The 23,641-nt window shown below is 55.8% G+C and overlaps 3 protein-coding genes across 22 annotated transcripts in view; 1 reads left to right on the forward strand and 2 right to left on the reverse strand.

Moving 5' to 3' along the window:
• Positions 1–7,470, reverse strand: part of RNF123 (ring finger protein 123) — a 34,024-nt gene extending 26,554 nt beyond the window's left edge. For 3 of the 10 annotated variants that reach the window (XR_004059990.1, XR_004060000.1, XM_010369623.2), the window contains exons 1-3: positions 7,382–7,470; positions 5,420–5,537; positions 5,158–5,242 (exon numbers count right to left, since the gene is read on the reverse strand). Coding sequence is in view for 7 of the 10 variants with exons in the window: in XM_010369623.2 (XP_010367925.2) it covers positions 5,158–5,242; positions 5,420–5,501 (167 nt within the window). In the remaining 3 variants the exon portion in view is untranslated. Of the gene's footprint in view, positions 1–5,157; positions 5,243–5,419; positions 5,538–6,097; positions 6,334–7,161 lie in introns of those variants that run through there. The other 7 variants (XM_030940159.1, XM_010369629.2, XM_030940238.1 and 4 more) reach the window with 7 other exon arrangements.
• Positions 7,471–7,511: 41 nt separating this feature from the next.
• MST1 (macrophage stimulating 1) lies at positions 7,512–13,039 on the forward strand. 11 transcript variants are annotated; one of them, XM_030940640.1, is made up of 18 exons: positions 7,512–7,825; positions 8,226–8,407; positions 9,102–9,249; positions 9,326–9,438; positions 9,516–9,630; positions 9,709–9,845; positions 9,927–10,047; positions 10,192–10,310; positions 10,421–10,926; positions 11,025–11,131; positions 11,255–11,391; positions 11,483–11,518; positions 11,607–11,727; positions 11,899–11,976; positions 12,104–12,250; positions 12,332–12,438; positions 12,535–12,674; positions 12,800–13,039. In XM_030940640.1, exons 2-18 carry the CDS (start codon positions 8,314–8,316, stop codon positions 12,959–12,961), a joined length of 2,388 nt encoding a protein of 795 aa, XP_030796500.1. In that variant the 5' UTR covers positions 7,512–7,825; positions 8,226–8,313; the 3' UTR covers positions 12,962–13,039. The 11 variants fall into 11 exon arrangements, with proteins under 11 accessions (XP_030796500.1, XP_030796885.1, XP_030796947.1 ...); XM_030940750.1 differs by lacking the exon at positions 7,512–7,825 and having other exon boundaries at positions 7,857–8,407; positions 10,421–10,681; positions 10,796–10,926; XM_010369657.2 differs by lacking the exon at positions 7,512–7,825 and having other exon boundaries at positions 7,858–8,407; positions 10,513–10,681; positions 10,796–10,926; positions 11,025–11,127.
• A 410-nt stretch (positions 13,040–13,449) lies between these two features.
• Positions 13,450–23,057, reverse strand: APEH (acylaminoacyl-peptide hydrolase). Its single transcript, XM_010369671.2, has 22 exons — positions 22,477–23,057; positions 22,269–22,401; positions 21,583–21,709; positions 21,104–21,197; positions 20,925–21,000; positions 20,672–20,835; positions 20,376–20,513; positions 20,191–20,282; positions 20,074–20,114; positions 19,867–19,988; positions 19,256–19,316; positions 17,972–18,069; positions 17,269–17,320; positions 16,316–16,404; positions 15,705–15,843; positions 15,139–15,222; positions 14,976–15,056; positions 14,515–14,603; positions 14,215–14,405; positions 14,006–14,108; positions 13,805–13,911; positions 13,450–13,714 (listed from the first exon to the last, which is right to left on the reverse strand). The coding sequence occupies exons 1-22, from the start codon at positions 22,486–22,488 to the stop codon at positions 13,609–13,611; spliced, it is 2,199 nt and encodes a 732-aa protein (XP_010367973.1). The 5' UTR covers positions 22,489–23,057; the 3' UTR covers positions 13,450–13,608.
• Between the last annotated feature and the right edge of the window lie 584 nt (positions 23,058–23,641).

Below are 23,641 nucleotides of genomic sequence, written 5' to 3' on the forward strand. Positions count from 1 at the left end.
AACATCGTGAAATCTCAACTCTACTAAAAATACAAAAAGTAGCTGGGCTTGGTGGTTTGTACCTGTAATCCCGGCTACTTGGGAGGCAGAGGCAGGAAAATTGTTTGAACCCAGGAGGCAGAGGTTGCAGTGAGCCATGATAGCGCCACTGCACTCCAGCCTGGGTGACAAAATAAGACTCCAAAAAAAAAATAAGTCTCCAAAAAAAAAAAATATATATATATATATACATAATATATTTATATATTATATATAAGTATATACACATTTTATATAGTATATAGTAGCCTTCTCTAAGTCTTAATTCCTTCATCTGTGAAAACAGAATAATGGCTTATGTCAGAGATGCTGTGAAGAGCCCAGGGAATATCATGTGCTGTCTGCACAGCACATAACCTGCCCACTCTCAAAGGTGGCTGTGTTGATGATGTCTGGAAGAAGAAGGCTGGGAGAAATGCTGGTTCCCAAAGTGATCAGTACCAAGGCTACCTAGTCCGCCCTTGCCCCTAGGCCTGTGGTTCCTTTGGGACAGATTCCAGTCTCGCCACCACCCAGCCAGGGGAGTCTGTGTTGAATGGGACATGTCCTGGAAGTATGAAAGGCTCAGCCCTCTGAGCTGCTGGATGGCTTTGTCCTGTACCCGCCAGTCCATAAATGGTCAGCAGAGCACATGTCCCACCTACTCGAGCCAAAGGAGTTGGGAAAAATCTGTCTGGGTGGCCCCCTTATCCTCTCAACACACATGCCTAGAGGGAAAAGGGTACTGTCTAATGCCAGCCAGTGCTGTCCTGAGTTCAGCTCCCAAGAATAGCAGGGAGTGGGGTGATGGTAACCAGCAGGACTCAGGCAGAACGGAGGCCCATTACACACCTGGCTACCCACATGCTGCCACCACCTGCTCTTCCACCTTTAATGCCAGTTTCTCCCTACTCATCCACACAGACAGAAGGCTCTGGAAGGGAACGAAGATGGGACAAAGCACCCTGACAAGGTAGCCACTACCCAGGCTCAGGGATCACATATTCCCCCAGTGTAAGTCACTCCCAGCCCTGAGCCGTAGGAGTGGAGATCCATAAAGGCCCCTCCCCACTCCTGCTCAGTCCCAGGCCAAGGCCAGGTGGTGGCTATGCAGTCGGGATGCTCAGCTAGTGGCATAGAAGGCTAAAGCCAACCCCATCTCTGAATACCCCAGTGGGCCCAAGGATAAAGTAGCCTTCCTCAAAAGCAGTTATAGGCCAACCATGGTGGCTCACAGCTGTAGTCTCAGCACTTTGGGATGCTGAGGTGGGAGAATCACTTGAGCCCAGGGGTTTGAGACCAGCCTGGGTGACACAGTAAGACCCTGTCTCTTAAAAAAAAAGAAAAAAAATTAGCTGGGTGCTGTGGCATGTGCTTGTGGTCCCAGATATGTGGGAGGCTTAGGTGGGAGGATTTCTTGAGCCGGGGACTTTGAGGCTGCAGTGAGCTATGACTATGACATAGCGAGACCCTGTCTCAAAAGAAAACAATTAACAAGCCCACACTTGGGATGGCTACTCTTGTACCTGACCCCAAAAGTCGTGTGCCTGATCCTGAGAGCAGACTGCACATATCTGTGGGCAGTCAGCCTGAGACAGCCACCACTGAGTGCCTGCAGCGCTGCCCATTTGGCCAAGACTAGCAACTTGCCTGACCTTTTTGGATCTCCTAGGCTCCAGTTCAGGGCCCTGAAACCCCATAACCACTGACTGATGGCCCTACCACCTGCTCTCTCTCCTGGCAGCCACAGCAGCAGCAGCAGCAGCAGCAGGACCATCTCTGGTATCACATGAGATAGGGATCAGATGGCTCTGGGAACAGGCCAGGACTGAGTATGGGGTGGGGGTGGGCAGGAACTCTCTGCAAGCAGGAACTTTCTGACCACCACAGCTACTTAAATAGAACAGGTAATGATGCTGCCTTTTGGACCTGACTAAAGAGCAGAAGTCGTGAAAGACAGAACAGCTAAGGCTGCAGAGGGGGTGAGAGACAGGGACAACCGTGCCTCACTGCAGGGAGGGAGAACCTACTTGATCCTTTGAAGAAGTAATCTGGCAACAGTCTTAAAAGTGACTGCAGTTCAAACACTCTAGCCACATAACTCCAGCCCTGGGCATCCTCACAGCATTGTTTACAAAAGCAAAAGTCCTTCCAAACTAGGGCAGTTGTATGGGCCACAGCAGACCCCCGGCCCTAAAGACGCTCAGTAAGATAAATTGATAATGTGGAAAAATACTCGCGGGATAACATTTGATGATAAAAATAGGATGCAAACTTCTATAAACTTTTGGAAGTGAGGGACATGTCCATTACCTTGATGGCAGTGATGGTTTCATGGGTTATATGTTAACACTTATCAAATTGTATACTTTAAATATGTGTAGTTTATTGTATATTAATCATAGCTCAATAAAAATGTTTTAAGAACTGAAGGTGACAAATTTTTTTAAAGTTTTCTATACAGCATAATCTGAACTACATACATTATGAGATAAAGAAAACAGACATGAAGTTAAAAAGCTTCTGCAGAGCAAAGTAAATGATCAACAAAGTGAAGAGACAGCCCACAAATGGGAGAAAATATTTGCAAACTACCCACCTGACAAGGGATTAATAACCAGAATATATAAAGAACACAAACAACTCTATAGGAAAAAAACTAATAATTCCATCAAAAGATGGGGAAAATATACGAATAGGCATTTTTCAAAAGAAAACATGAATGGGCCGGGCGCGGTGGCTCATGCCTGTAATCCCAGCACTTTGGGAGGCCGAGGCGGGCGGATCATGAGGTCAGGAGATCGAGACCATCCTGGCTAAAATGGTGAAACCCCCGTCTCTACTAAAAATACAAAAAAATTAGCCTGGCGCAGTGGTGGGCGCCTGTAGTCCCAGCTACTAGGGAGGCAGAGGCAGGAGAATGGCGTGAACCCAGGAAGCGGAGCTTGCAGTGAGCCGAAATCACGCCACTGCACTCCAGCCTGGGCGACAAAGTGAGACTCCGTCTCAAAAAAAAAAAAAAGAAAAGAAAAGAAAAAAAGAAAACATACGAATGGTAAACAGGCATATGAAAAGGTATTCAATGTCACTGGTCATCAGAGAAATGCAAATCAAAACTACAATGAGATATCATCTCACCCCAGTTAAAATGACTTATATCCAAAAGACAGGAAATAACAAATGCTGGCGATGATGTGGAACAAGGGAACCCCTGTACGCTGTTAGTGGGAATGTAAATTATGATAGTGCAATCACTATCGAGAACAGTTTGGAGGTTCCTTAAAAAACTAAAAATTGGCCAGGTGTGGTGGCTCATGCCTGTAATCTCAGCACTTTGGGACGTCAAGGTGGGAGGATCACCTGAGGCCACGAGTTCGAGACCAGCCTGGCCAACATGGCGAAACCCCATCTCTACTAAAAATACCAAAATTAGCAGGGCGTGGTGGTGTGTGTCTGTAATCCCAGCTACTCGGGAGGCTGAGGCAGGAGAATCGCTAGAACTCGGGAGGTGGAGGTTGCAGTGAGCCAAGATCATGCCACTGCACTCCAGCCTGGGCAACAAGAGGAAAACTCCGTCTCAAAAAAAAAAAAAAAAAAAAAGCTAAACTAAAAACTGAGCTACCATAAGATCCAGCAGTCCCATTGCTGGGTATATACCTGAAAGAAGGGAAATCAGTATATCGAAGAGATATCTGCATTCCCATGTTTGTTGCAGCACTGTTCACAATAGCCAAGATTTGGAAGCAATCTAAGTGTCCATCAGCAAATGCATAAATAAAGAAAACATGGTACATATACACAACGGAGTACTATTCAGCCATAAAAAAGAATGAGATCCTGTCATTTGCAACAACATGGATGGAACTGGAGGTCACTATGTTAAGTGAAATAAGCCAGGCAGAAAAAGACAAACATTGCATGTTATAACTTATTTGTGAGAGCTAAAAATTAAAACAATTGAACTCATGCAGGCAAAGTACTGGATGGTTACCAGAGGCTTAGAAGGGTAGTGTAGGGCTTGTGGGGAGATGGGGATGGCTAATGGGTACAAAAAAATAGAATTAATAAGACCTATCTGGTAGCAGAACAGGGTGACTACAGTAAATAATAATTGTACATTTAAAAATAACTAAAAGAGTATAACTAGATTGTTTATAACACAAAGGATAAATGCTTGAGGGGATGGATACCCCATTTCCCATGATGTGGTTATTATGCATTGCATGCCCTGTATCAAAGTATCTCAGGTACCCCATAAACATATATACCTACTACATACTCACAAAAATTAAAAATTAAGAATGTTAACACAAAGAAACAAAACAGAAAAGAATCACATTTGAATGGTCATGCTAAAATAACAAGATAGCAGGTGCTTTTCCTTCTTTTTTTTGAGACAGGATCCTGCTCTGTCACCCAGGCTAGAGTGCAGCGGCATGCAGAGGCCAGCTCACTGCAGCCTCAACCTCTTAGGCCCAAGTGATCCTCCCACATCATCCTCCCTAATAGCTGGGACTACAAGTCCACGCCACCATGACCAGTTAATTTCTATATTTTATTGTAGAGATGGGGTCTTGCCATGTTGCTCAGGCTGGTCTTGAACTCCTGGACTCAAGCAATCCACCCACCTTGGCCTCCCAAAGTGCTGGGATTACAGGTGTGAACCACTGTGCCTGGCCCTCTGTCTCTTAAGTTTCTGCTAAAATGTACTTGTAACTTTTATACTGACTACACTTTAAAGTATTAAACTTGTAAAGAAAAGGCCCTGGAGGAGTTTGTTCTTTACAAGATCAGTCAGAAGCTACAAGGGGGCAGGCTGAGGCCAAGGTGTGGGCAGGTACATACAGGGCCAGATGCTGGGTGTGGAGTAGGTGCCAGGTGCTAGCTGGGCATGAATGTGCACCCACTCCCTGACCTCTGCTCCCTGATTCTCAGAAGGAACTAGCACTGCCTGGAGACAGGAAGAAGCAGACAGAGTATGCAAGGCAGACTCTCTGGCCAAAGATCTTGCAGCCAGGAGCACAGTAAGAACAGAGCCTAAGCCTATCTGTCCAGAGCCCAGGCTCCCTTTCCCTACAACTGCAGCCTCCCTGCTCTGGTCTGGTCCAGTGGAGTGAGGAGCCACCCACCCAGCCATACCTGTTGGTGGCTGCTGGGGGTGCATGGTCAGAAGAGGAAAAGATGCGATTCAGGTAGTCATTCAGCAGCTTCTCCTGCACAATACCTGAGCCACAAGTCAGAAGGGAGAAAAGGGCCACATGATCAGTGCAGCTCCTGGCCCCTGCTGGCCCCAGAGACTTCTGGTCTTAGGCCAGCCACAGATGCAGCAAGGCCTGAGGCCTTTGTCCCTTCCTTCTCCTCCCAACAAGAGGAGCCTCCTTCTTTCCCTGCCAGCCCTTACCTGTGACCCTGGATTTCTCAGCATCTGAGGTCAGCCTATAGCTCTTGCGGGAGAAAGACATGCCGGCCCCCTTGGATGCCATCCTTCATCTCTCATGGGCAGCCAGTGGTCCTGGAGGCTGAGCCAGACACAAAGCCTGTCTACTCAGGGCCAGCCAGGGGCCCCCAAACCTGACCTCAGTCCTGCCATGGCAGGAAGGCTTGGGAGCAGGTGAGGCCAGGGGCATGCACATTAACACATAGGGCAGGGGAATGCAGGGGTCCCCAGCTTCCTACACAGGGAGGGTAGCCGGGGTCTAGGCCCATGTGACAGGGACCACTTCTTGTTCTCCAGTGTCCCTATGCCCAGCACAGGGCTGGGCAGAGAGCAGGTACCAGATATATTTTTGCTGAACCATAACTAAATGTCTCAGCTCTGTGGAAATTAGAGCAAAATGTCCAAAGTGAGGTGTCCTGGGGCACAGCCCCTGTTTCCATCTCAGTTGTAAGCCATCCTGAGTCCAGCTCACAACCAGAAGCAAGAATCCTACACATTCCCCCAAGTGCAGACCACCACTGGTCTGGTCATCTCTAGCCATAAGTCCCACTTACTCCCCACAAGGCTGGAGGCTCTTTCCTCAGCCCTGGGTTCCTCCCTTCTTTTATCCATGGTCCTGATAGTTCCCCTGTTTCCACTCACACATGGGGCCTCCCACCTCATCCAAGCACCACCTTTGCCCAGCCCTCATGGCAAACTCCACTGGTCCTCCTAGTGCATCTATCCCTCATATCATGTTGCTGCTACAGCTGCTCCAGAACCTGCACTGAGTCCCTGGTGCTGGCCTCACTGATGTGTAGCTGTGCTGTCCAACACAGCAGCCATCATCCACATGAGGTTACTTAAATTTAAAGTTTTAAAAATTAACAATTAGGCCGGGCGCGGTGGCTCAAGCCTGTAATCCCAGCACTTTGGGAGGCCGAGACGGGCGAATCACGAGGTCAGGAGATCGAGACCATCCTGGCTAACACGGTGAAACCCCGTCTCTACTAAAAATACAAAAACTAGCTGGGCGAGGTGGCGGGCGCCTGTAGTCCCAGCTACTCGGGAGGCTGAGGCAGGAGAATGGCGTAAACCCGGGAGGCGGAGCTTGCAGTGAGCTGAGATCTGGCCACCGCACTCCAGTCCGGGCGACAGAGCGAGACTCCGCCTAAAAAAAAAAAAAAAAAAAAAAAAAAAAAAAAAAAAAAAAAATTAACAATTAGATTTCTCAGTTGCCTTAGCCACATTTCAAGAGTTCAATGACCGCATGTGGCTAATGGTTACTCTATTGGACAGCACAAAGGTAGAAATTCCCACCACCATATAAAGTTCTATTAGACAGCGCAGTTCTAGAGTTTCCCTCTGCAGCACTGCCTTAGCCAGCACTCCCTACTCTGCAGCTCAGTCTCTTATCTCACCCCAAACAGATCCTCTACTCCCGCCATAAACCCTTGTGGGTCTGCACCACGCCTGCCCCTCGGGAAGGTGGTTTTCCCGACCTCGGGCCCTCGGTGGGCGTCCGTGATCGGTGCCCCTTCATTACCAGAGTAGTTGAAGGTCTGATTAAACGCAGTCATTCATTTGATGAGCAAACCTTCGAGACACCCACTCCGGGTGTCAGTTGCTGAGGACCCAGGTGAGAGACGGACCTTGTCCCCGCCCGGGGACTCCCTGTCACGGCTATCCCACCAGCCCCGCCGGGGTATTCGGGCTCAAAACCTAACCTACTCCGTCTGGGAGCCCAAGGACAGCGAGGGCGGGGCATGGCTCCCCCAAGTCGCCCCCGCCTGGCCCCAAGCTCCAGAGGACCTGCCAGAACAGCTCCCGCTCGGAGTTTAGCACCACGATCCTTGCGCTGCAGCTGCCCTCGCACTGGACTAGCCTGGACCGCGAAGGGAGCAGCCGGAACCCGCCAGGCTCAGAGCCCGGCCGTCCCTCACTCACCCCGAGCCTCGGCAGCCGCGACCCGGCTCACAACATCCGCCCAACCTCTTGGCTACGGCGTCCGTCCAGGGCCAAATCACGCGCACGCTCGCGCGCAGCGCCTCCAGCCGCGCACGCGCACTGACCCGAGCCCAGCCTCCGCTAGTGGACCCCCTCCAGGGCCTCCCACAGGGTTGTTCCAGGCCTCAGCTTTGCCGGAAGGCCACACCACCTCCGACCTCCGCCTGCTCTGGGGATGCTCCCAGTCCTGCTGCGGCAGAATGCGACGTGCTAACCGGAATCCCTAGGCCGCCTGTCTCCTACCCATACTTGGAGGCCCCGCTCAGACGGTCCTTAAAACGTCTGAAAGGCCGTTCCTGCCAGAGTCCCTGCTACCTGTTACCTCCACCCTTATTTAGTCCTGGTGGACAGCCTCGCTCACCCCTGGAATGACACTTCTGGCGGGTGAGATGGGCCTCCCTGGGCTCTGCAGCCGGGCGTGGGCTGACCTGCCTACAGCTGGGGCCTGATAAGGTGGCAGCAAAAGGGTGGAGGGGAGGCAGTGTTGAAGCTGGAGCAAGTAATTTTCCCCCAATTTACAGGGAAAAACTGAAATTCAGAAAAGTTTAATGTCACCCAGGGGCTGGAACCCAGACCTTTAGCAGCTCTCACTTTCACAATGCCCTTGGGCGACTAGGCTGCAGAGGGGTTTCACCCCAATCCCAGGGCACCTCAAGTGTCCCCACGAAACCTTCCTAACACCTGTCCACTTAGTAGGGAGGCCTCTCAGGGGGCTAGCTGTACTAGGCCCTTGCAACTGACCTATGGGACCTAAGGCCTGGCCCCTCATGGCTCCTGTCACCAGGTCTCAGGTCAGGGTCCAGCAGGCCCTGACCTGACGTGTGGAGCCAGAGCCACCCAATCCCGTAGGGACAGGTTTCACAACTTCGCGGATGGGGCTGTGGTGGGTCACAGTGCAGCCTCCAGCCAGAAGGATGGAGTGGCTCCCACTCTTGCTACTTCTGACCCAATGCTTAGGGGTCCCTGGTGAGTGCCCCCCACCCTGATCTCCATCTATCTTCAGGAGGGGGTTGGGCCCATCCTCCTAGGATGAGAAAAAAGCTGGGGAGCCAGAGGCTCAGTGGACTTGGGGCAGTAACCTTGGCCTCTTGAGCACAGCTGGGAAGCCCTAGGAACACACATACATTGCCCACTTAGGCCTTTATTAGCACGTCTGCTCTAGCACTGAGGCAGTGTTGGGACCACACAGATGCACGCACACAGCAGTTAGTGACCTCTCCTGAGCCTGATCTACCCCTCTAACCTAGCATATGCCCCTGTGCAGGTGAGAGCCCAGATTTGGTGTCTGAATGCCTAGCCAGGGCCCCTGGCTGGGTAACGTGATGGCTCTGGGCCTTAGCATTCTCATTTGAGAGATGAGATGGGGCAGGCTCCATCACCCACTGCTCTCACAGAGCGTACATGTTAGATCTGAGCCCAGTGCCTGCCACTAAACAGAGGCACCGGTGATAACTACCAAGTCTGGGCCTGCTTCCCAGGGGAAATTTTTTTCTCAAGTATCTGTGCAGGGGAGCTAGACTGGCCCTTGAAAGTGCATACAGGGTCCATCCCAGAACTCTTGTAGCTTTGATCCCCTGAATGAACAAAGTGTGGACATGCCAATACACATTACTGACATGTATGCCCACCTGACCCGCACCCACTCATGCCCACTCTGCAGGGCAGCGCTCGCCATTGAATGACTTCCAGGTGCTCCGGGGCACAGAGCTACAGCACCTGCTACATGCAGTGGTGCCCGGGCCTTGGCAGGAGGATGTGGCAGATGCTGAAGAGTGTGCTGGTCGCTGTGGGCCCTTACTGGACTGCCAGTGAGTGGCCACTGGGCCTAGATAAGACTGGGGGCAGGGGAGCCTGGGCTGTGGCGTTACCCTGTGCCTTCTCCAGGGCCTTCCACTACAATGTGAGCAGCCATGGTTGCCAACTGCTGCCATGGACTCAACACTCGCCCCACACGCGGCTGCAGCGTTCTGGGCGCTGTGACCTCTTCCAGAAGAAAGGCGAGTAGGGGTGGAGAGGGACAGGGTGGGAAATAGGGGACCTCAGCCCAAGTTGATCTTCCGTCTCTTGCTCCCAGACTACATACGGACCTGCATCATGGACAATGGGGTTGGGTACCGGGGCACCGTGGCCACAACCGTAGGTGGCCTGCCCTGCCAGGCTTGGAGCCACAAGTTCCCGAATGATCACAGGTGAGACAAACACGTTCCCTCCGTCCCGGCCTGGGGCCTTCCCCTGGCACACACTATAGTGATGTTCTGAGCCCTCAGATACACGCCCACGCTCCGGAATGGCCTGGAAGAGAACTTCTGCCGTAACCCTGATGGCGACCCCGGAGGTCCTTGGTGCTACACAACAGACCCTGCCGTGCGCTTCCAGAGCTGCGGCATCAAATCCTGCCGGGAGGGTAAGCGACGCCGGGTCAAGCTGGGAGAGTGGAGGGACAAGCCCACGCCCGTCCACGAACCCACTGGCTGTTTGTCTCCAGCCGCGTGTGTTTGGTGTAATGGCGAGGATTACCGCGGCGCGGTGGATCGCACGGAGTCAGGGCGCGAGTGCCAGCGCTGGGATCTCCAGCACCCGCACCAGCACCCCTTCGAGCCGAGCAAGTACGCGCAGGCGGTGGCGGCGACCAGGGGGCCGGGCTAGGGAAGGTCCAGGACTCCAGGGGCAGGGCTCCGTGTAGGGCAATTGGGCGGGGCCAGACAAGCCTGAGTCCCAGGGTCTTGTTCACGCCCCATTACCGCCCCCAGGTTCCTCGACCAAGGTCTAGACGACAACTATTGCCGGAATCCTGACGGCTCCGAGCGGCCCTGGTGCTACACTACGGATCCGCAGCTCGAGCGAGAGTTCTGTGACCTTCCCCGCTGCGGTAGACGGCGGGAACCGGGCCTGGGAGGGTACCTGGGAACCTTGGGGAGGGGCGTGGCTTGGCTGGGGAGGGAAGAGGGGCTGGTCGTGACCTGAGAGCATATCCCTTAGAGTACCGTACACCTGCGAAAGGTGGGTTTGGTCCCAGCCCCAGAGGGATCTCAGCTATAGCTCGGGGTCCGACCTATATCGGTCCATCGAAGGATCCGAGGCACAGCCCCGCCACGAGGCCACGACTGTCAGCTGCTTCCGCGGGAAGGGTGAGGGCTACCGGGGCACAGCCAATACCACCACCGCGGGCGTACCTTGCCAGCGTTGGGACGCACAAATCCCGCATCAGCACCGATTTACGCCAGAAAAATACGCGTGCAAGTGAGGTGGGGGGCGGGCGTTGGGACGTGCTGCCGCGGGTGAGACGGGAGGAGGGTAGTCACGGGCTTAGGGCTGGAGGCTGGCGGGCTAGGACTGAGTGGAGTGCCTGCTTAGAGACCTTCGGGAGAACTTCTGCCGGAACCCCGACGGCTCAGAGGCGCCCTGGTGCTTCACACTGCGGCCCGGCATGCGCGTGGCCTTTTGCTACCAGATTCGGCGCTGTGCGGACGACGTGCGGCCCCAGGGTGAGGCCCGAGCTTGGGGGCTAGAGCTGGGGCTGGAAGCCTGGAACCGGAGGGCCAGGGCGAGGTCTCGGCCTGATGGCTGCCCCCACCCGCCGCAGACTGCTACCACGGCACAGGGGAGCAGTACCGCGGCACGGTCAGCAAGACCCGCAAGGGTGTCCAGTGCCAGCGCTGGTCCGCTGAGACACCGCACAAGCCGCAGTGAGTTCCTGGTGCTCCCGGCCCCGCCAGGGCCCTAACCCCGGGGCGGCATGCTTTGGTGTCTGGGACCAGAGCCTGGAGATGGTTGGGACTACTCTGCCACGATTTTGCTCCCGCTCCCGCCTAGGTTCACGTTTACCCCTGAACCGCATGCACAACTGGAGGAGAACTTCTGCCGGAACCCAGATGGGGATAGCCATGGGCCCTGGTGCTACACGATGGACCCAGGGACCCCATTCGACTACTGTGCCCTGCGACGCTGCGGTGAGCACTAGTGATGCTTCCCCCATGACCTTGCCTCAACCGCCACCACCAAAGGCTGGCTCCCTTAACCCCAGTGAACTTTGTCTTTCAGCTGATGACCAGCCGCCATCAATCCTAGACCCCCCAGGTTAGGAGTTGGGCCAGTTATGGGTTGGGCCCTTTAGCCCACCACATCCACACAGTCTGGGTTTCATCCATCCCATCCCATCCTACAGACCAGGTGCAGTTTGAGAAGTGTGGCAAGAGGGTGGATCGACTGGATCAGCGTCTTTCCAAGCTGCGTGTGGTTGGGGGCCATCCGGGCAACTCACCCTGGACAGTCAGCTTGCGGAATCGGTGAGGCACAACTGCTTGTCTCCCACAGAGAGGAGCTGAGGTGGTGTCCTCTGTGGTTATCCCACTGGGGGTTGGGAATCTATCCCTGCCCCCAGAGGTCCTAGCCAGAAGATGGCAGGTCTAGCATCTGTCCCAGGACTCTGTTCCCTTCCTAATTCCCCACTCCTCCAGGCAGGGCCAGCATTTCTGCGGCGGGTCTCTAGTGAAGGAGCAGTGGATACTGACTGCCCGGCAGTGCTTCTCCTCCTGGTGAGCCTCCCTTGTATTTGGGGACCCAGTCTCATCCCACCTTCCCCCTTCCCCAGGCAAGCTAACAAGTAAGCCTTGGGGCAATGGACTGAGAGTCACAAATGACCTAACAGAGCTTCTCTCCCAGCCATATGCCTCTCATGGGCTATGAGGTATGGTTGGGCACCCTGTTCCAGAACCCACAGCATGGAGAGCCAGGCCTACAGCGGGTCCCAGTAGCCAAGATGGTGTGTGGGCCCTCAGGCTCCCAGCTTGTCCTGCTCAAGCTGGAGAGGTATGTGGACAACCTGGGAGGGTGTGAGGTGGGACTGGGCCTTGTGGCCTCAGACCCTGAGTGCCCCCATTCTTGCTAAAGATCTGTGACCCTGAACCAGCGTGTGGCCCTGATCTGTCTGCCTCCTGAATGGTATGTGGTGCCTCCAGGGACCAAGTGTGAGATTGCAGGCTGGGGTGAGACCAAAGGTAAGAGCATAGTGCACAGGACTGCTCGTGGCCAGGAAGCGCAGCCTTGGATCTTCCTCCAGGGCCCTCTCCTTCTCCCCATTCCCCTCACTGCAGGTATGGGTAATGACACAGTCCTAAATGTGGCTTTGCTGAACGTCATCTCCAACCAGGAGTGTAACATCAAGCACCGAGGACGTGTGCGGGAGAGCGAGATGTGCACTGATGGACTGTTGGCCCCTGTGGGGGCCTGTGAGGTTGGTGGCAGGGCCCTGGGCCAGCCCTGGGAGGGTATGGGGGGGCTAGAAATGAACTATTTTATCATGAAGGGGGCTAGTCATTGCTGTGGCCCAGGGCCCTCATCAGTTCTCCTACCTCCCAGGGTGACTACGGGGGCCCACTTGCCTGCTTTACCCACAATTGCTGGGTCCTGGAAGGAATTATAATTCCCAACCGAGTGTGCGCAAGGTCCCGCTGGCCAGCCGTCTTCACGCGTGTCTCTGTGTTTGTAGACTGGATTCACAAGGTCATGAGACTGGCTTAGGCCCAGCCTTGACCCCATATACCTTGGGGAGGACAAAACTTGTCAGACATAAAGCCACTTTTCCTCTTTATGCCTGTACAGATGCTTCTTAGCCTCTGCTTCCAGGAAATGAGTCAGTGACTCCTTGCTAGGGCCTGGGTGGCTTGAGCCCAGCACACCCTGAGCTAGGTGATCTGTCCCTGGGACTACTTTTGCCCATGGGTGCCGTGGAAAGGCAGGGTCTCACTAGTCCCCCAGACATACTCTTGGGAGGGGTGCTGCAGAGTCGTTGCTAATGGAAGGGGCTGCAACAGGGAAGCTAGGCTGGTACAGAGTCCCAGTTGCCAGGACAGGCAGAGGCTAAGCCTCTCACTGTTCCCTCCCTTCTCACACTGGAGGCAGATGAAGCCCTTGTGGCTACCACACCCAGAACCTAGGGCCTCTGCACACCAGGGTGGGAGGTGGGGTTGGGACTGGTTTGGTACAAAGTACCAGCAGGAACCAGGCTCTGTGTCCTAATTTATTATGACTACATAGCCCACATTCCTCTGCCCACGCATCCGTGGAGTCCAGAGTCCAGAAAGCCTCCTGTTGCCCTGCCAGACCTTGGAGCTCCCCAAGAGCGAAGTGTGGCACAGGCTGATCAGCTCATGTAGAATGGCAGGGCTTCAGCTGCCCAAGTGTGTGCGTAGCCAGAGCACAGCATTCATGAAGCTGTCTGACTCCACCTCCACCTCTGATAGTGCGTGGGTGCTTTTGGGATACAGCAGGAGCCTGCAGAGATTAGTCAGCAACATTTAAGGTTGGAGGGTCCTCCTGTGCTCACCTGCCCACCAGCTGCCAGGGCTTTCCTGCTGCACTCACCGAACAGGCACATTCCGGGTCTTGAGGGCACGGTAATACTCCATGCCCTGCTTGAAGGGCACACGCCGGTCCTCCTGGCCCAACATCAGTAACAGTGGTGTCTTCACCTGGGTGTTTGGAAAGGAGTGGGGAGCTGTGTTGAGCTGGGCCCTGGGTTCTGGATGGATGAGCAGTACACAGGGCAAGGAGGGGGCTGCATACCTGAGGGATGTATTTGATGGGCGATTTGTCCAGCATCTCAGCCCACACGCTGAGGTCTGGCAGGCAGTCACTGCTGAAAGGAAAGCCAGCCTCCACCACGCACCTGCAAGACACCAAGCTGATGCAGACCCAGGAATTCTAGGCCTGCAGGGCTCCATGAGAATATGAGGTAGAGGAGGGAAGGGCAGGGACCTGTGGTGTATGCCTACCAGTCAGGGATGTCAGTGGAGCCCAACATGGAGGCGATGTTGATCACAGGGTTCCGGGCCACGCAGGCCCTGTAGGTCTCTGGGTACTGACCAATCAAGTGGCAGGAGATGAAGCCACCATGGGAACCACCCATAAGGGCCACATGGCTTGCATCAAAGTGTTCCTCCTGGAGCACCTGTTCCACTGCAAACTGCAGGGTGGGGCAAAGCATGCTGCAGCCAGCTGCCCACTCAGCTGAATGGGGGCATCCCCCTGGCAGCCCATGTTTCAGCCTGTCCAGAAGCCCCAGCCCCTGCTACCTGGACATCCTTCACATCCTGGTGGCCCACATTGCCTGGGAGGGAGAGGATGCTGTCCTGGCCAAAGCCCGTGGAGCCACGATAGTTCACTGAGGGCGGGGAGGGACCAGACAGTGTAGTCAGGCAACATTCCCAGCCCCCTGGACACCCTTTTCACACATCTGTGAAGTAGGCCCTGGGGCCAGCTATACCACAGACTGTCAAGGGGAAGGGACCCAGAGATTTGAGGCTGCCACCGAGTGACCACAGTGCCCTTTCCCTGGAAGTCCCAAGTTAGTTCTTGTTATCACTATGCCACAGAACCAGAGGCTGGGCCCTGGCAGTTCCTGGTAGTGGTTACTAGGTCTGGGCTACAGAAAGACCTGGAGACTAGAGTGGCACCCATGGTGCTTGTACAAACCAGGTCCACCCCTCTCACTCCACCACAGTCCTAACAGAGCTGTGGGTCCCTGCTCACTCACCTAGTAGTACCGCAAAGCCCATCTTGCAAAGCATGGCTGGGAACAGCATCCAGGCAGTGACAAAGGATGAATGGGGCCCCCCTGCAGACAGGGAGCAGAGGGTGAAAGGGCCAGCTAGGAGGAGGGCTGGGAGGGCAAGGGCTGTTTAACGCCAGATGCCTACCGTGGGGCATAACCACCATGGGCACCTGGGTCTTATCTGGAGGGTTGCAGGGCTGCAGTAGGATTGCTTCAAAGTCAAGGCCAGCTGCAAGGAGAGGGCAGCAGTCAGCAGGGCCAGACTAGGGGCTTCCCCAACCAAGGCCCCATCTGTAGCTGCAGGTCTGGGGCTGACCTCTGGGTCAGAGACCTGGCCAAGGTAGTCCACACCATGACACATGGACCCCAGAAGTCTCATGCTTCTTCTGCCCTCATCAGGGAGCCCCACCCTGCAGGCACAGCATTCAGGATGAGGTGTGGTCACTGAGACTTGTACGAGGCCTATTTTCTTTGGACCTGGGTCTTCCCACTACAGATGATTTGGCCTGGTGGAGCCCAGGTGATACCCAGAGCAGGCGCTCAGAGGTCTAGATGCTACTTCCCATGCCTATCCACAAGAGGAACAGAAAACCTCTTAGAGGTCATCCCCAGAAACCCCACAATGCGAGACAGGAGGTAGCAAAGGTCACCGCAGAGGCTTTGTGCTGGGGAACCTGGAGAAGACATCCCTCTGCCCCTGGCCCAGCTCACCATACTGCACATTCTCTTGCTCTGGGGGTGGCTGTAGCACCCGGATGCCCCAGTGGATGTCAGGAATGGGCTCGGCCTCCTCCAGGGACACCCACAACACTGATTGCTCCTTCCCTGCAGAAGGCAGGAACCCAACTTTCTGCCAAGGGGAAGGAATATGTCACAGGTGGCCTGGCTGCCTCCCTGCCCTTCCCTTCTGCCCACAGTGGGAAATAGGCAGCTCTCACTATGCTGGGCCCTCCACTCACCTCCAGAGGGTATAGCATGGTTTCGTGTTGTGGGATGGTATATACCAAGGTATTCACACTCATACAATCACACACAGGTACACCCTTCCCTCCTCAGCTTTTAGGCTCTGTTGTCTCCTTAGATCTGTAATACCAGGACTGGGCACTTCCCCAGGCACCTTGTTCTGTACAGAGCAGATTCTAGCCTAGTAGTTCGTCCCTGTGAGTGCCAAACCCTCATGGACCATGCCAAGCTGGGCCTGTGTCTTGGCCCATCTGTATGCTGACCAGCCATGGTCAGACTCGGGGGCCAATTCCCTGACCTGGTGAGCTCTGCCTGCCCAGACCCCCTGCCTCCACGGCCTGGAACCCACTGACACTCACCAGGGTTGGAGGTAGACTGGGTGTGGAAAACTGTGCCACCATGAGGTCCCGGTCAATTGTGAGCAGCTTCCAGCTCCCACCTGACCCTCCTGGAAAAGGCAGATGCCACTAAGTGCTTAGCAGGAGCCATCACCTTTCTTACCTGCTTCTCCAGTCCCAGGCTGGAGACTCTATGGAAAGGTGCCCAAGAAAGTGCCCAACTGCACATGGCCCTGGATGAGCCTCCTGCTCTCAGTCCCTTGTTCATCTGACAGACACTGGCTGGGCTGGGAACTGCCAGACCTTGAGACACATCAGACCATGCAGACACATCTGCCTGTCCATTGGTGGCTGCTGTGTGCAGGGTGGCAGCTGGGACCAGGGAGTATGCTGATTTGGGGCAGTGGTGTCCAAGCAGATTCTGAAGCAGTTGTACAATGAAATGTAGCTTTGGAGTAATATTTTGGTAGCTTTGTGGAGGAGCGGGTACAGTCAGGTCAGGTGGAGGACTCAAAACACATTTCAAGGGCAGAATCACCAGGCCTAAGTATGGGGAAGACGCGGGAGTCAACACTGGGCTTTTCCTGGGCCCTGAGGTGGCAGAGCTGCCTCTGCCTGAGACAGGCACCCAAGGTTTGCAGAGGGAGAAAGATGACTCTAGCAGATCTTGATAAGAGAGAGTTTTGTGGGTTTTAGGAGCAGAGGTAGGGGCCATGCTGAGGCTGGGCCAGGACACATGGAGCAGAGTTAAGTGCTAAAGGGCAGTAGAGCAGGGAAGCTAGTCTGTTGGTTGGGTAAGGGTCTACACAGACAGGGCCTTTGGGGACCTGTTAGTAAAGGCTGTGGAACAGTCAGTGGTGCTGAGTGGCTGAGAATGCCATCACTGCCCCACATGCTGGAGCTCCAGTCCCCCACTGCCTGGCAGGCTTGCTCACCAGCCCTGTCCTTACCACCATCCCCAAAGCCTTGCTCACCAGCTGTGAGGGAGGTCACGGTGCCCACTTGGGTGTCCACAGCAAACAGGTCCTGAAGCAGGGGGGAGGCCACATGTGGGACCACATCCAAGAGTACTCCCTCTACCTATGGGTCCCTCCCCTACCTCCTCTCTACCGTCTTGGAGAGCCCTGGCCAGACCAAGGCTGTGGACAGCTATGGTGATGGTTACTCAGTGCAGTAGGGAGTAGCGTGAGGGCTTGGGTTCAAATCCCAGCACCATCACAACTTGCTGGGTGACCCTGGGCAAGGTAAGGAATGGCTTTGAGCCCCTTTGAGTTGGTACGAGCACCAAATATCACACCCGAAAGGAGCCTGGCACACTGTGGGTGCCTTTACTCCATCCCTGGGGGAAGGGCTCAGTCCTGTCCCCATCAGCTGCCATTACAGAGTGTTCAGGGATCCACCCTATGGCAGTCCCCTTGATCCCCAGCTAGAAATGCCTGGGAGGGGTTGCATCTCTGCCTCAGATGAAAAGGCCTGAGTTCTGCTGTGGTGCACCAGGGCAGCCAGTCCCCTCCAGGAGAAATGAGTCCAGGATGGGCAGGCAGGGTTTTAAGGGGCTGATGAGACTTTGTGGCTGGGCATTTCACCCAGGGGCATGCACGTGCTATGTCTCAGGGGCGCAGGGCTCCTGGGGGTTGACCACAGGGGCTGCCCCTCAACACAATCAGTGTCCCTCACCTGCCGGCTGCGCTGAGCCGAGTCAAAGACCACTCTCTGGCTGTCAGCTGACCAGCATCCCAGAGGCAGAAGGCTGCAGTAGATCCCAGAGAAGTTCTCTGTAAAGACAGGAGGGGAGGGCTGGGGCTGCATCCAGCAGTGGAGGTAGGGAGGGTCAAGTCTACAAGGCAGGCTAGGGTACTGGGGAATTCACCCAGGGCCCTGCTCAGGCACCAGTTGGGCCCCTGCAGCTTGTGGCACACATGGGGGCACCCTAGGCGATGAGGAACTGCCTGAGTGGTGGCTGAGGGGCAGAGGCCTCTGGGGACCCAGAGAGGCAGAGCTCAAAAGCTCCAGAGAGAAACCGTGGGTGCTCAGAGGAAAAGCACTTGCTCTCCTGAGTTGCTCCAGTTGAGCCCAGGTAGGTACCAGGTGCTTTAACCAAGATATCATTTGTCTGTCTTATCTCCACTGTGGTGCTTAGCACAGCGCCTGGCACAGGGGGCTCAGTAAATCCCACCCTTTAGTATCATCACTCACTTAAGGCTCACTATAATCCTATGAGGCAGGCAGACACAATCACCCCTCCATGAAGAAATGGGGGCTCAGGGAGGCCAGGACCCTGTCTGACGACATAGCTAATTTAGGGCAGAGCTGGGATTCATACTACGTTCCCACCACTGCATCCCTGCAACCCAAAGAGAAGACAAAGAGGCTATCCCTCATCCACTGAACTCCTGGAACTGGCCGGGTGGCCTGAGAAAACAAGAGACTCATCCTTGAGATGTTCCAGGAGAATCCAAGCAGAGCTATGAACACTCAAGACAGGAGTCTCTCAGCCAAGAGCCACCCTCCTGAAGACCCAGTTGACTTCAGAGCTGGACAAAGGTTGCTGGGGTTAGGAATGGCGGACAGGATAATATCATGCCCTTGGGTCCAGAGCCTCTCAAGTGTGACATTCCAACCTAGTGCACTTCCCGAGACGCACTCGAAGGAATCATGGTTTTGGTTTGAATCAGCCATTGGAAAAATAAGAAAAATCTAATTATGACCTGCAGCACAGAAAATAACACATCATCAGCTTGGGCCACTCTGATCTCAGCTTGGTCCTACAACTCCTTGCTATCAAATTGTTCCCTATGGTGACAGCCCCACTCCCTGAGGATGCTGGGCACAGGGCTGGCCCAGCAGGGAGGGAGGGCCCTCAGAAGGAACCTAGGAAAGAAGAACGGGGCGGGATGCAACAGATGGCAGGAAAGCAGAGCTACAGGCCCCACTGCACCCACCCAGCCAGGTATGCCTTACCTCCCAGCTGCCGAGGCACAACGTCTACCACCACTGAGGTAACCTTGGTATACCAGTCATACTGCAAGAAAACACAATGGTCAGGCCGAGTAGGGGACAGGCAGTTCCCTTAGGGCACAGTGCCCTGTGCCTATCCCCTTTTGCCTCAGGTAGCCCCAGGAGAGGAGGGAACTGGAATGAGCCTGATGTATCTCTTTTCTGGTGACCTGGACCAGATGCCCAAGGGGCTTCAGATAGGCATGTCCCTCTTGACTTTTACCAGGGGCTCAGAGCTCTTCCTGGGGAGGGTCTGGGATTATGTAACTCCCCACTATATCCCAGCCCCTTGCAGAGCCTGACTACATGCAGTTGAGAGCCAAGGGGAGGAGCATTCTTGCAGATGAGCATTCTCTCAAGGTGGCATACCCCAACAGTGCAAAGCTCTCCATGGCAGCACTCTCAACCTCTAGGCCCTCCCTTGAGAGGACAGGCAGAACTCACACTGCTGCTGCACTGAGGACAGAAGGGCACCTACTGAGGGCCCATGGGGAGATGATGCTGGAACTTCAGCTCTCATCTACCATCCCATCTTCTTGCTGACCATCCTCCCATCCCCGCCACCTCCAGCTCACCAGGCACAGCTGGCTGCACTGATGATGGGGGATCAGAGATGGGTACTGCAGGTAGACAATGCGACATTGGTCTGGGCTCAGCCGGGGAGAAGAGACAGCCAGGGAATCATCTGAGAGGAGCTCTGGGCCAGATGGAAACAAGAGCATCACGCAGGCTGGCAGGGCCAACATGTGTCAGCAAAGCACAGGTGGGCATCAGCCACTTACCACACTTCCCCCCGATGAGATCCACATAGTACAGGGCTGACCTGGAACCGCGAGACAGACATTCAGTCTCAAGACCAGCTGGGCTGCAAGGTCCCTTGCCTTGCCCCACTCCCTCACCTGCGATTGGTGCAAAAGCGGATGCCCAACCGGAAAGGCTCATGCCACCAGCCCACAAACACCACACCAGCATCTCCAGGGGCCCAGAATGCCTGCAAACAAGATCACAGGGCAGAAGTGAGCAAGGGGTGGTAGCTCAAGAAGGGCCCCAGACTCCAGGAGGGACATAGGCTGTTGCTGCTGACCTGTCCAGGGGACACATTCTCAGGGACCCCCTCAAGCACAGAGATGTTGCCACTCTCGACATCCAGCACGCAGAGCACAGGGATGCTTTTGGAAACCATGTTTTCTCCCCAGTCTTCGTAAAATACAAACTGATCCCCCTGAGAACACAAGATACTCAATGCACAGCCTGTCTATAGGAGCTGCTCTGCTTCCTAGAAGCTAGTGCCTCCCCAGGTCTGACAAGCACAGTATGGGAAGGGAGCACACTGAGCCCCAGGGCTGCCCTGCTGGGCCTTCGTGGATTGACCACGAGCACCTTGATGGCTTGGTCTGGCTTCTTCAGCCTGGCTATCTCATCATCGCTGGCACTGACGTCCAAGGCTTTGGTCTGAAAGAAGGACTCGGCCTTGGGGCGCTTCCTCTCTGCCACATACAACAAGTGTGTCTCCGAGTGCGACCAGGACAGGCAGCCAAAACAGTCTGGGTGCAGGGAGGGCCAATCAGGGGGGGCCCAGGGCTACGGCTACCCCTCCTGTCCACCCTGCCTGCTCACCACCCAGATGCCTCACCATCCTCATAAACAGGCCCATGTTTCTCCAGTGCTGATAGGTTGAAGCTCTTGAGCTTCCGGTTCTTCTCCCAGACCTGAGGAAATCTGGGCATTAGGCTGTTTGCCCGCTAACAGAGCCTTATCTGTGGGGCAGAGCCTCTCTCTAGTCACCCACTACCTGGTCCCATGTAGACTCACCTCCAGGAACTGCTTCTCTTCCCCAGGGCCCGTGCCTCCAGCCTTGCGCAGCACAGCTTTCATGCTGCCTGAAGGAGACTCTCTGCTCAGCAGTCTGTGGACATGGGGTAGCACAGGTCAGGAGTATTTTGCAATAACCCCTTCCTGCTCCCTTACTGGGCACCACCTCTTAGGAGAGATTGTTTAGGCTCTGGCCCCACACCAGCTTCTGAAGCACCTCTAGCCCCACCTTGCCTTTCCTCCCTGAGGCAGAGACTCTACTCTCCCCAGCTCCCCAGGCCACCACAGGCTCTAGTCCAGGTGAGTTTGGAGCAAGCCTCCAGTGCTTATCAGGCCATATCACCAGAAACTGAATGAGCTCCCAAGGGGGCAAGAATCTGGCTCCTGGCCTCCCTTCTAGGCACATGGTGGGCATTCACAAAAGACTTGCATTGCAGACGGCCGTGGCCTTGCTCACAAGATTCCTCCCTCAAACTTACTCCCCCCGGGTCTCCACACTGTTGCCTGCAGGTCCGGCAAACACCACTGAGTCCCCATCATGGAACACCAGGTATTGGCGGCAGAATCGAATGTTCTCCATGCGTTCCAGGTCCCTCTGGGTCCACTCTGTGAGGGGAGGCATGAGGCTGCTCACCTTGTCTTGGCTACTCCTGGCTACTGCCCCCGGCCCAGCCCCACCTGACCCAGGAAGGCCTAGATCTTCCCCAGTCTCTCAATCTGTCTCCAGACACTGACACCCTGGCTGTGGCCTGGACAACACTTGTCCACAACCCTAATCCAGGCCTCCAGAGCCTGAGCTGACAGCCTCTTTGAGAGAACCCTCTAGTAACCCCAGCACCCACCCTGGAATCTTGAGGGCAGCCTGGCATGTGTATGGGATGGAGTGCTGGCGGAGAGGCCTACAAGGTCCACGTCCTGAGCCCAGGTTTGAATTCTACCCCTACACTGTCATCTCGTGCACTCATGGGCACCATCCGATAACGCCCCGCACGCCCCCGCCTCCCCACACACCTGTGTGCAGGGACCTGTGGGAGTGTATCCTCCAAGTCCAGGCCGGCTCCCCATACACCCTTACACACTGTCAAGCAACGAGCTCTCCACACCCCCTTCCTCCCCACCCCAGTGCGCGACCCCGTCGCCAGCCAGTTCCCCTTCGCACACACACCAGTGTGCACCGTCCGATACTGGCCGCCGTACTGCGTGGTGACCTCCGGGCCCAGGCAGGCGGCGCTCAGCGCGGGCTGGCGGCTAAGGCCCCGATACAGAGCCGCCGCCTCCTCGGGCTCGCTCAGCAGCACCTGCGCAGGGGACACACCAGGGTCAGGCCCGGCCCGGGCTGCAGGGACCACGGGGACCGCGGACCGAGCCCTCACCTGACGTTCCATAGTCTCCTCTCTGCCTCCCGGGCGAGGCGGGGCGGGGTGTGCTCGCGCCCGGAAGTGAGGCTTCCGGGGGCGGAGCCTGGGACCGCCCCGGCTGTCTCCGCCCCTGCCCGGCGCCAATCTGGGACGCTGGGGGCCTCCGGCGAATAGGCGAGAACCGTTGGCAAGGGGCGGGCCTTGACGGTGAGAGGACCCGGCCTGGGAGCGAGAAGTCCTGGGTGGGAGAGAGCAGGGGCGTCGAGAGGAGGAGCTGGCCTTCCAGGGGCGGACTAGTCAAGTGGGGAGCGGGGCCGTGGGCCGAGTCCCGGGCCTCTTACCGAGGGGCGAGGCGTTGGATCTCGGAGGAGAGAGGGCGGCCCTGTGGAAGCGGAACCCGGGAGCCGGGCTTCGGGGAGGGTATAAGGGCCTACGAGAGAAGCGGGTGAGACGGGGCTGCGAGGCGGAAGCAGCGCGGTCGGACGGGCATAGCCAGAGCACCTGAAGGGCGAGGCCCGAGGGGAATGGGACCAATGAGTCTCTGAGGATGAAGGGCGAGGCGGGCGGGTCCAGAGTGGAGCCCCGCGAGGAATGAGGAGCCGGGAGCCCGTGAGGGTGAGGGCGGGGAGGGGGGAGCCGGCCGCATCGTGGATCTCCCGCGGCTCTGGGGCTGACTGTAGGGTTCCTTCGGGTCCACTACGAGTCGACATTCACTAGACAGTGCCAGGCCCTGCCCTGGAGGGACTCCCAGGCAGACGAAGAAGAGAAGGGCCAGAGTCCGGGCGGAGGGCGCAAAGCAAAGCCCTGGGGTGCAGGGCAGAGGGGCGAGTGCCAACTCTCAGGGTGCTGCCTGGGCTTATCAGTCACCAGGCCTGCCGCAAGAGCTATCTATCCCCGCAGCCTTTACCCACCCTTCTCAGTGGCTCCTTGTTGGGGACCGTGAGTTGGTGGGTCCCTGCCGTCCTCCCCAGGCCTCATCCTGAGCTCTTGGGTGTGGGGACCCTGGTGGGCTCAGACTCCACCCAGGTCCAGGGAGCTTCCTGTGGAAAGAACCTAGGCAGGCAGGCTTCCTGTGCACGTGGCACAGGATTGACTGGGCTAAGGTGCCAGCAGAGATCAGGAGAGGCTGGACAGTAAGGATGTCCCCTCCATATACCTGAGTCTGGCTGGTCTTCCACAT

Source organism: Rhinopithecus roxellana, chromosome 1 (genome assembly GCF_007565055.1).
Source record: "Rhinopithecus roxellana isolate Shanxi Qingling chromosome 1, ASM756505v1, whole genome shotgun sequence".
Classification (NCBI taxonomy): domain Eukaryota; kingdom Metazoa; phylum Chordata; class Mammalia; order Primates; family Cercopithecidae; genus Rhinopithecus; species Rhinopithecus roxellana.

Coding starts and splice junctions, on each gene's coding strand:
- MST1 (XM_030940640.1), top strand. CDS start 8,314: ATGGGGCTGTGGTGGGTCACAGTGCAGCCTCCAGCCAGAAGGATGGAG. Junction 9,250..9,325: donor GGGCCCTTACTGGACTGCCA/GTGAGTGGCCAC, acceptor TGCCTTCTCCAG/GGCCTTCCACTACAATGTGA. Junction 11,728..11,898: donor ACAGTCAGCTTGCGGAATCG/GTGAGGCACAAC, acceptor CCACTCCTCCAG/GCAGGGCCAGCATTTCTGCG.
- APEH (XM_010369671.2), bottom strand. Junction 14,604..14,975: donor GGGCTTTGCGGTACTACTAG/GTGAGTGAGCAG, acceptor CCCCGCCCTCAG/TGAACTATCGTGGCTCCACG. Junction 13,912..14,005: donor CCATCAAATACATCCCTCAG/GTATGCAGCCCC, acceptor CCAAACACCCAG/GTGAAGACACCACTGTTACT.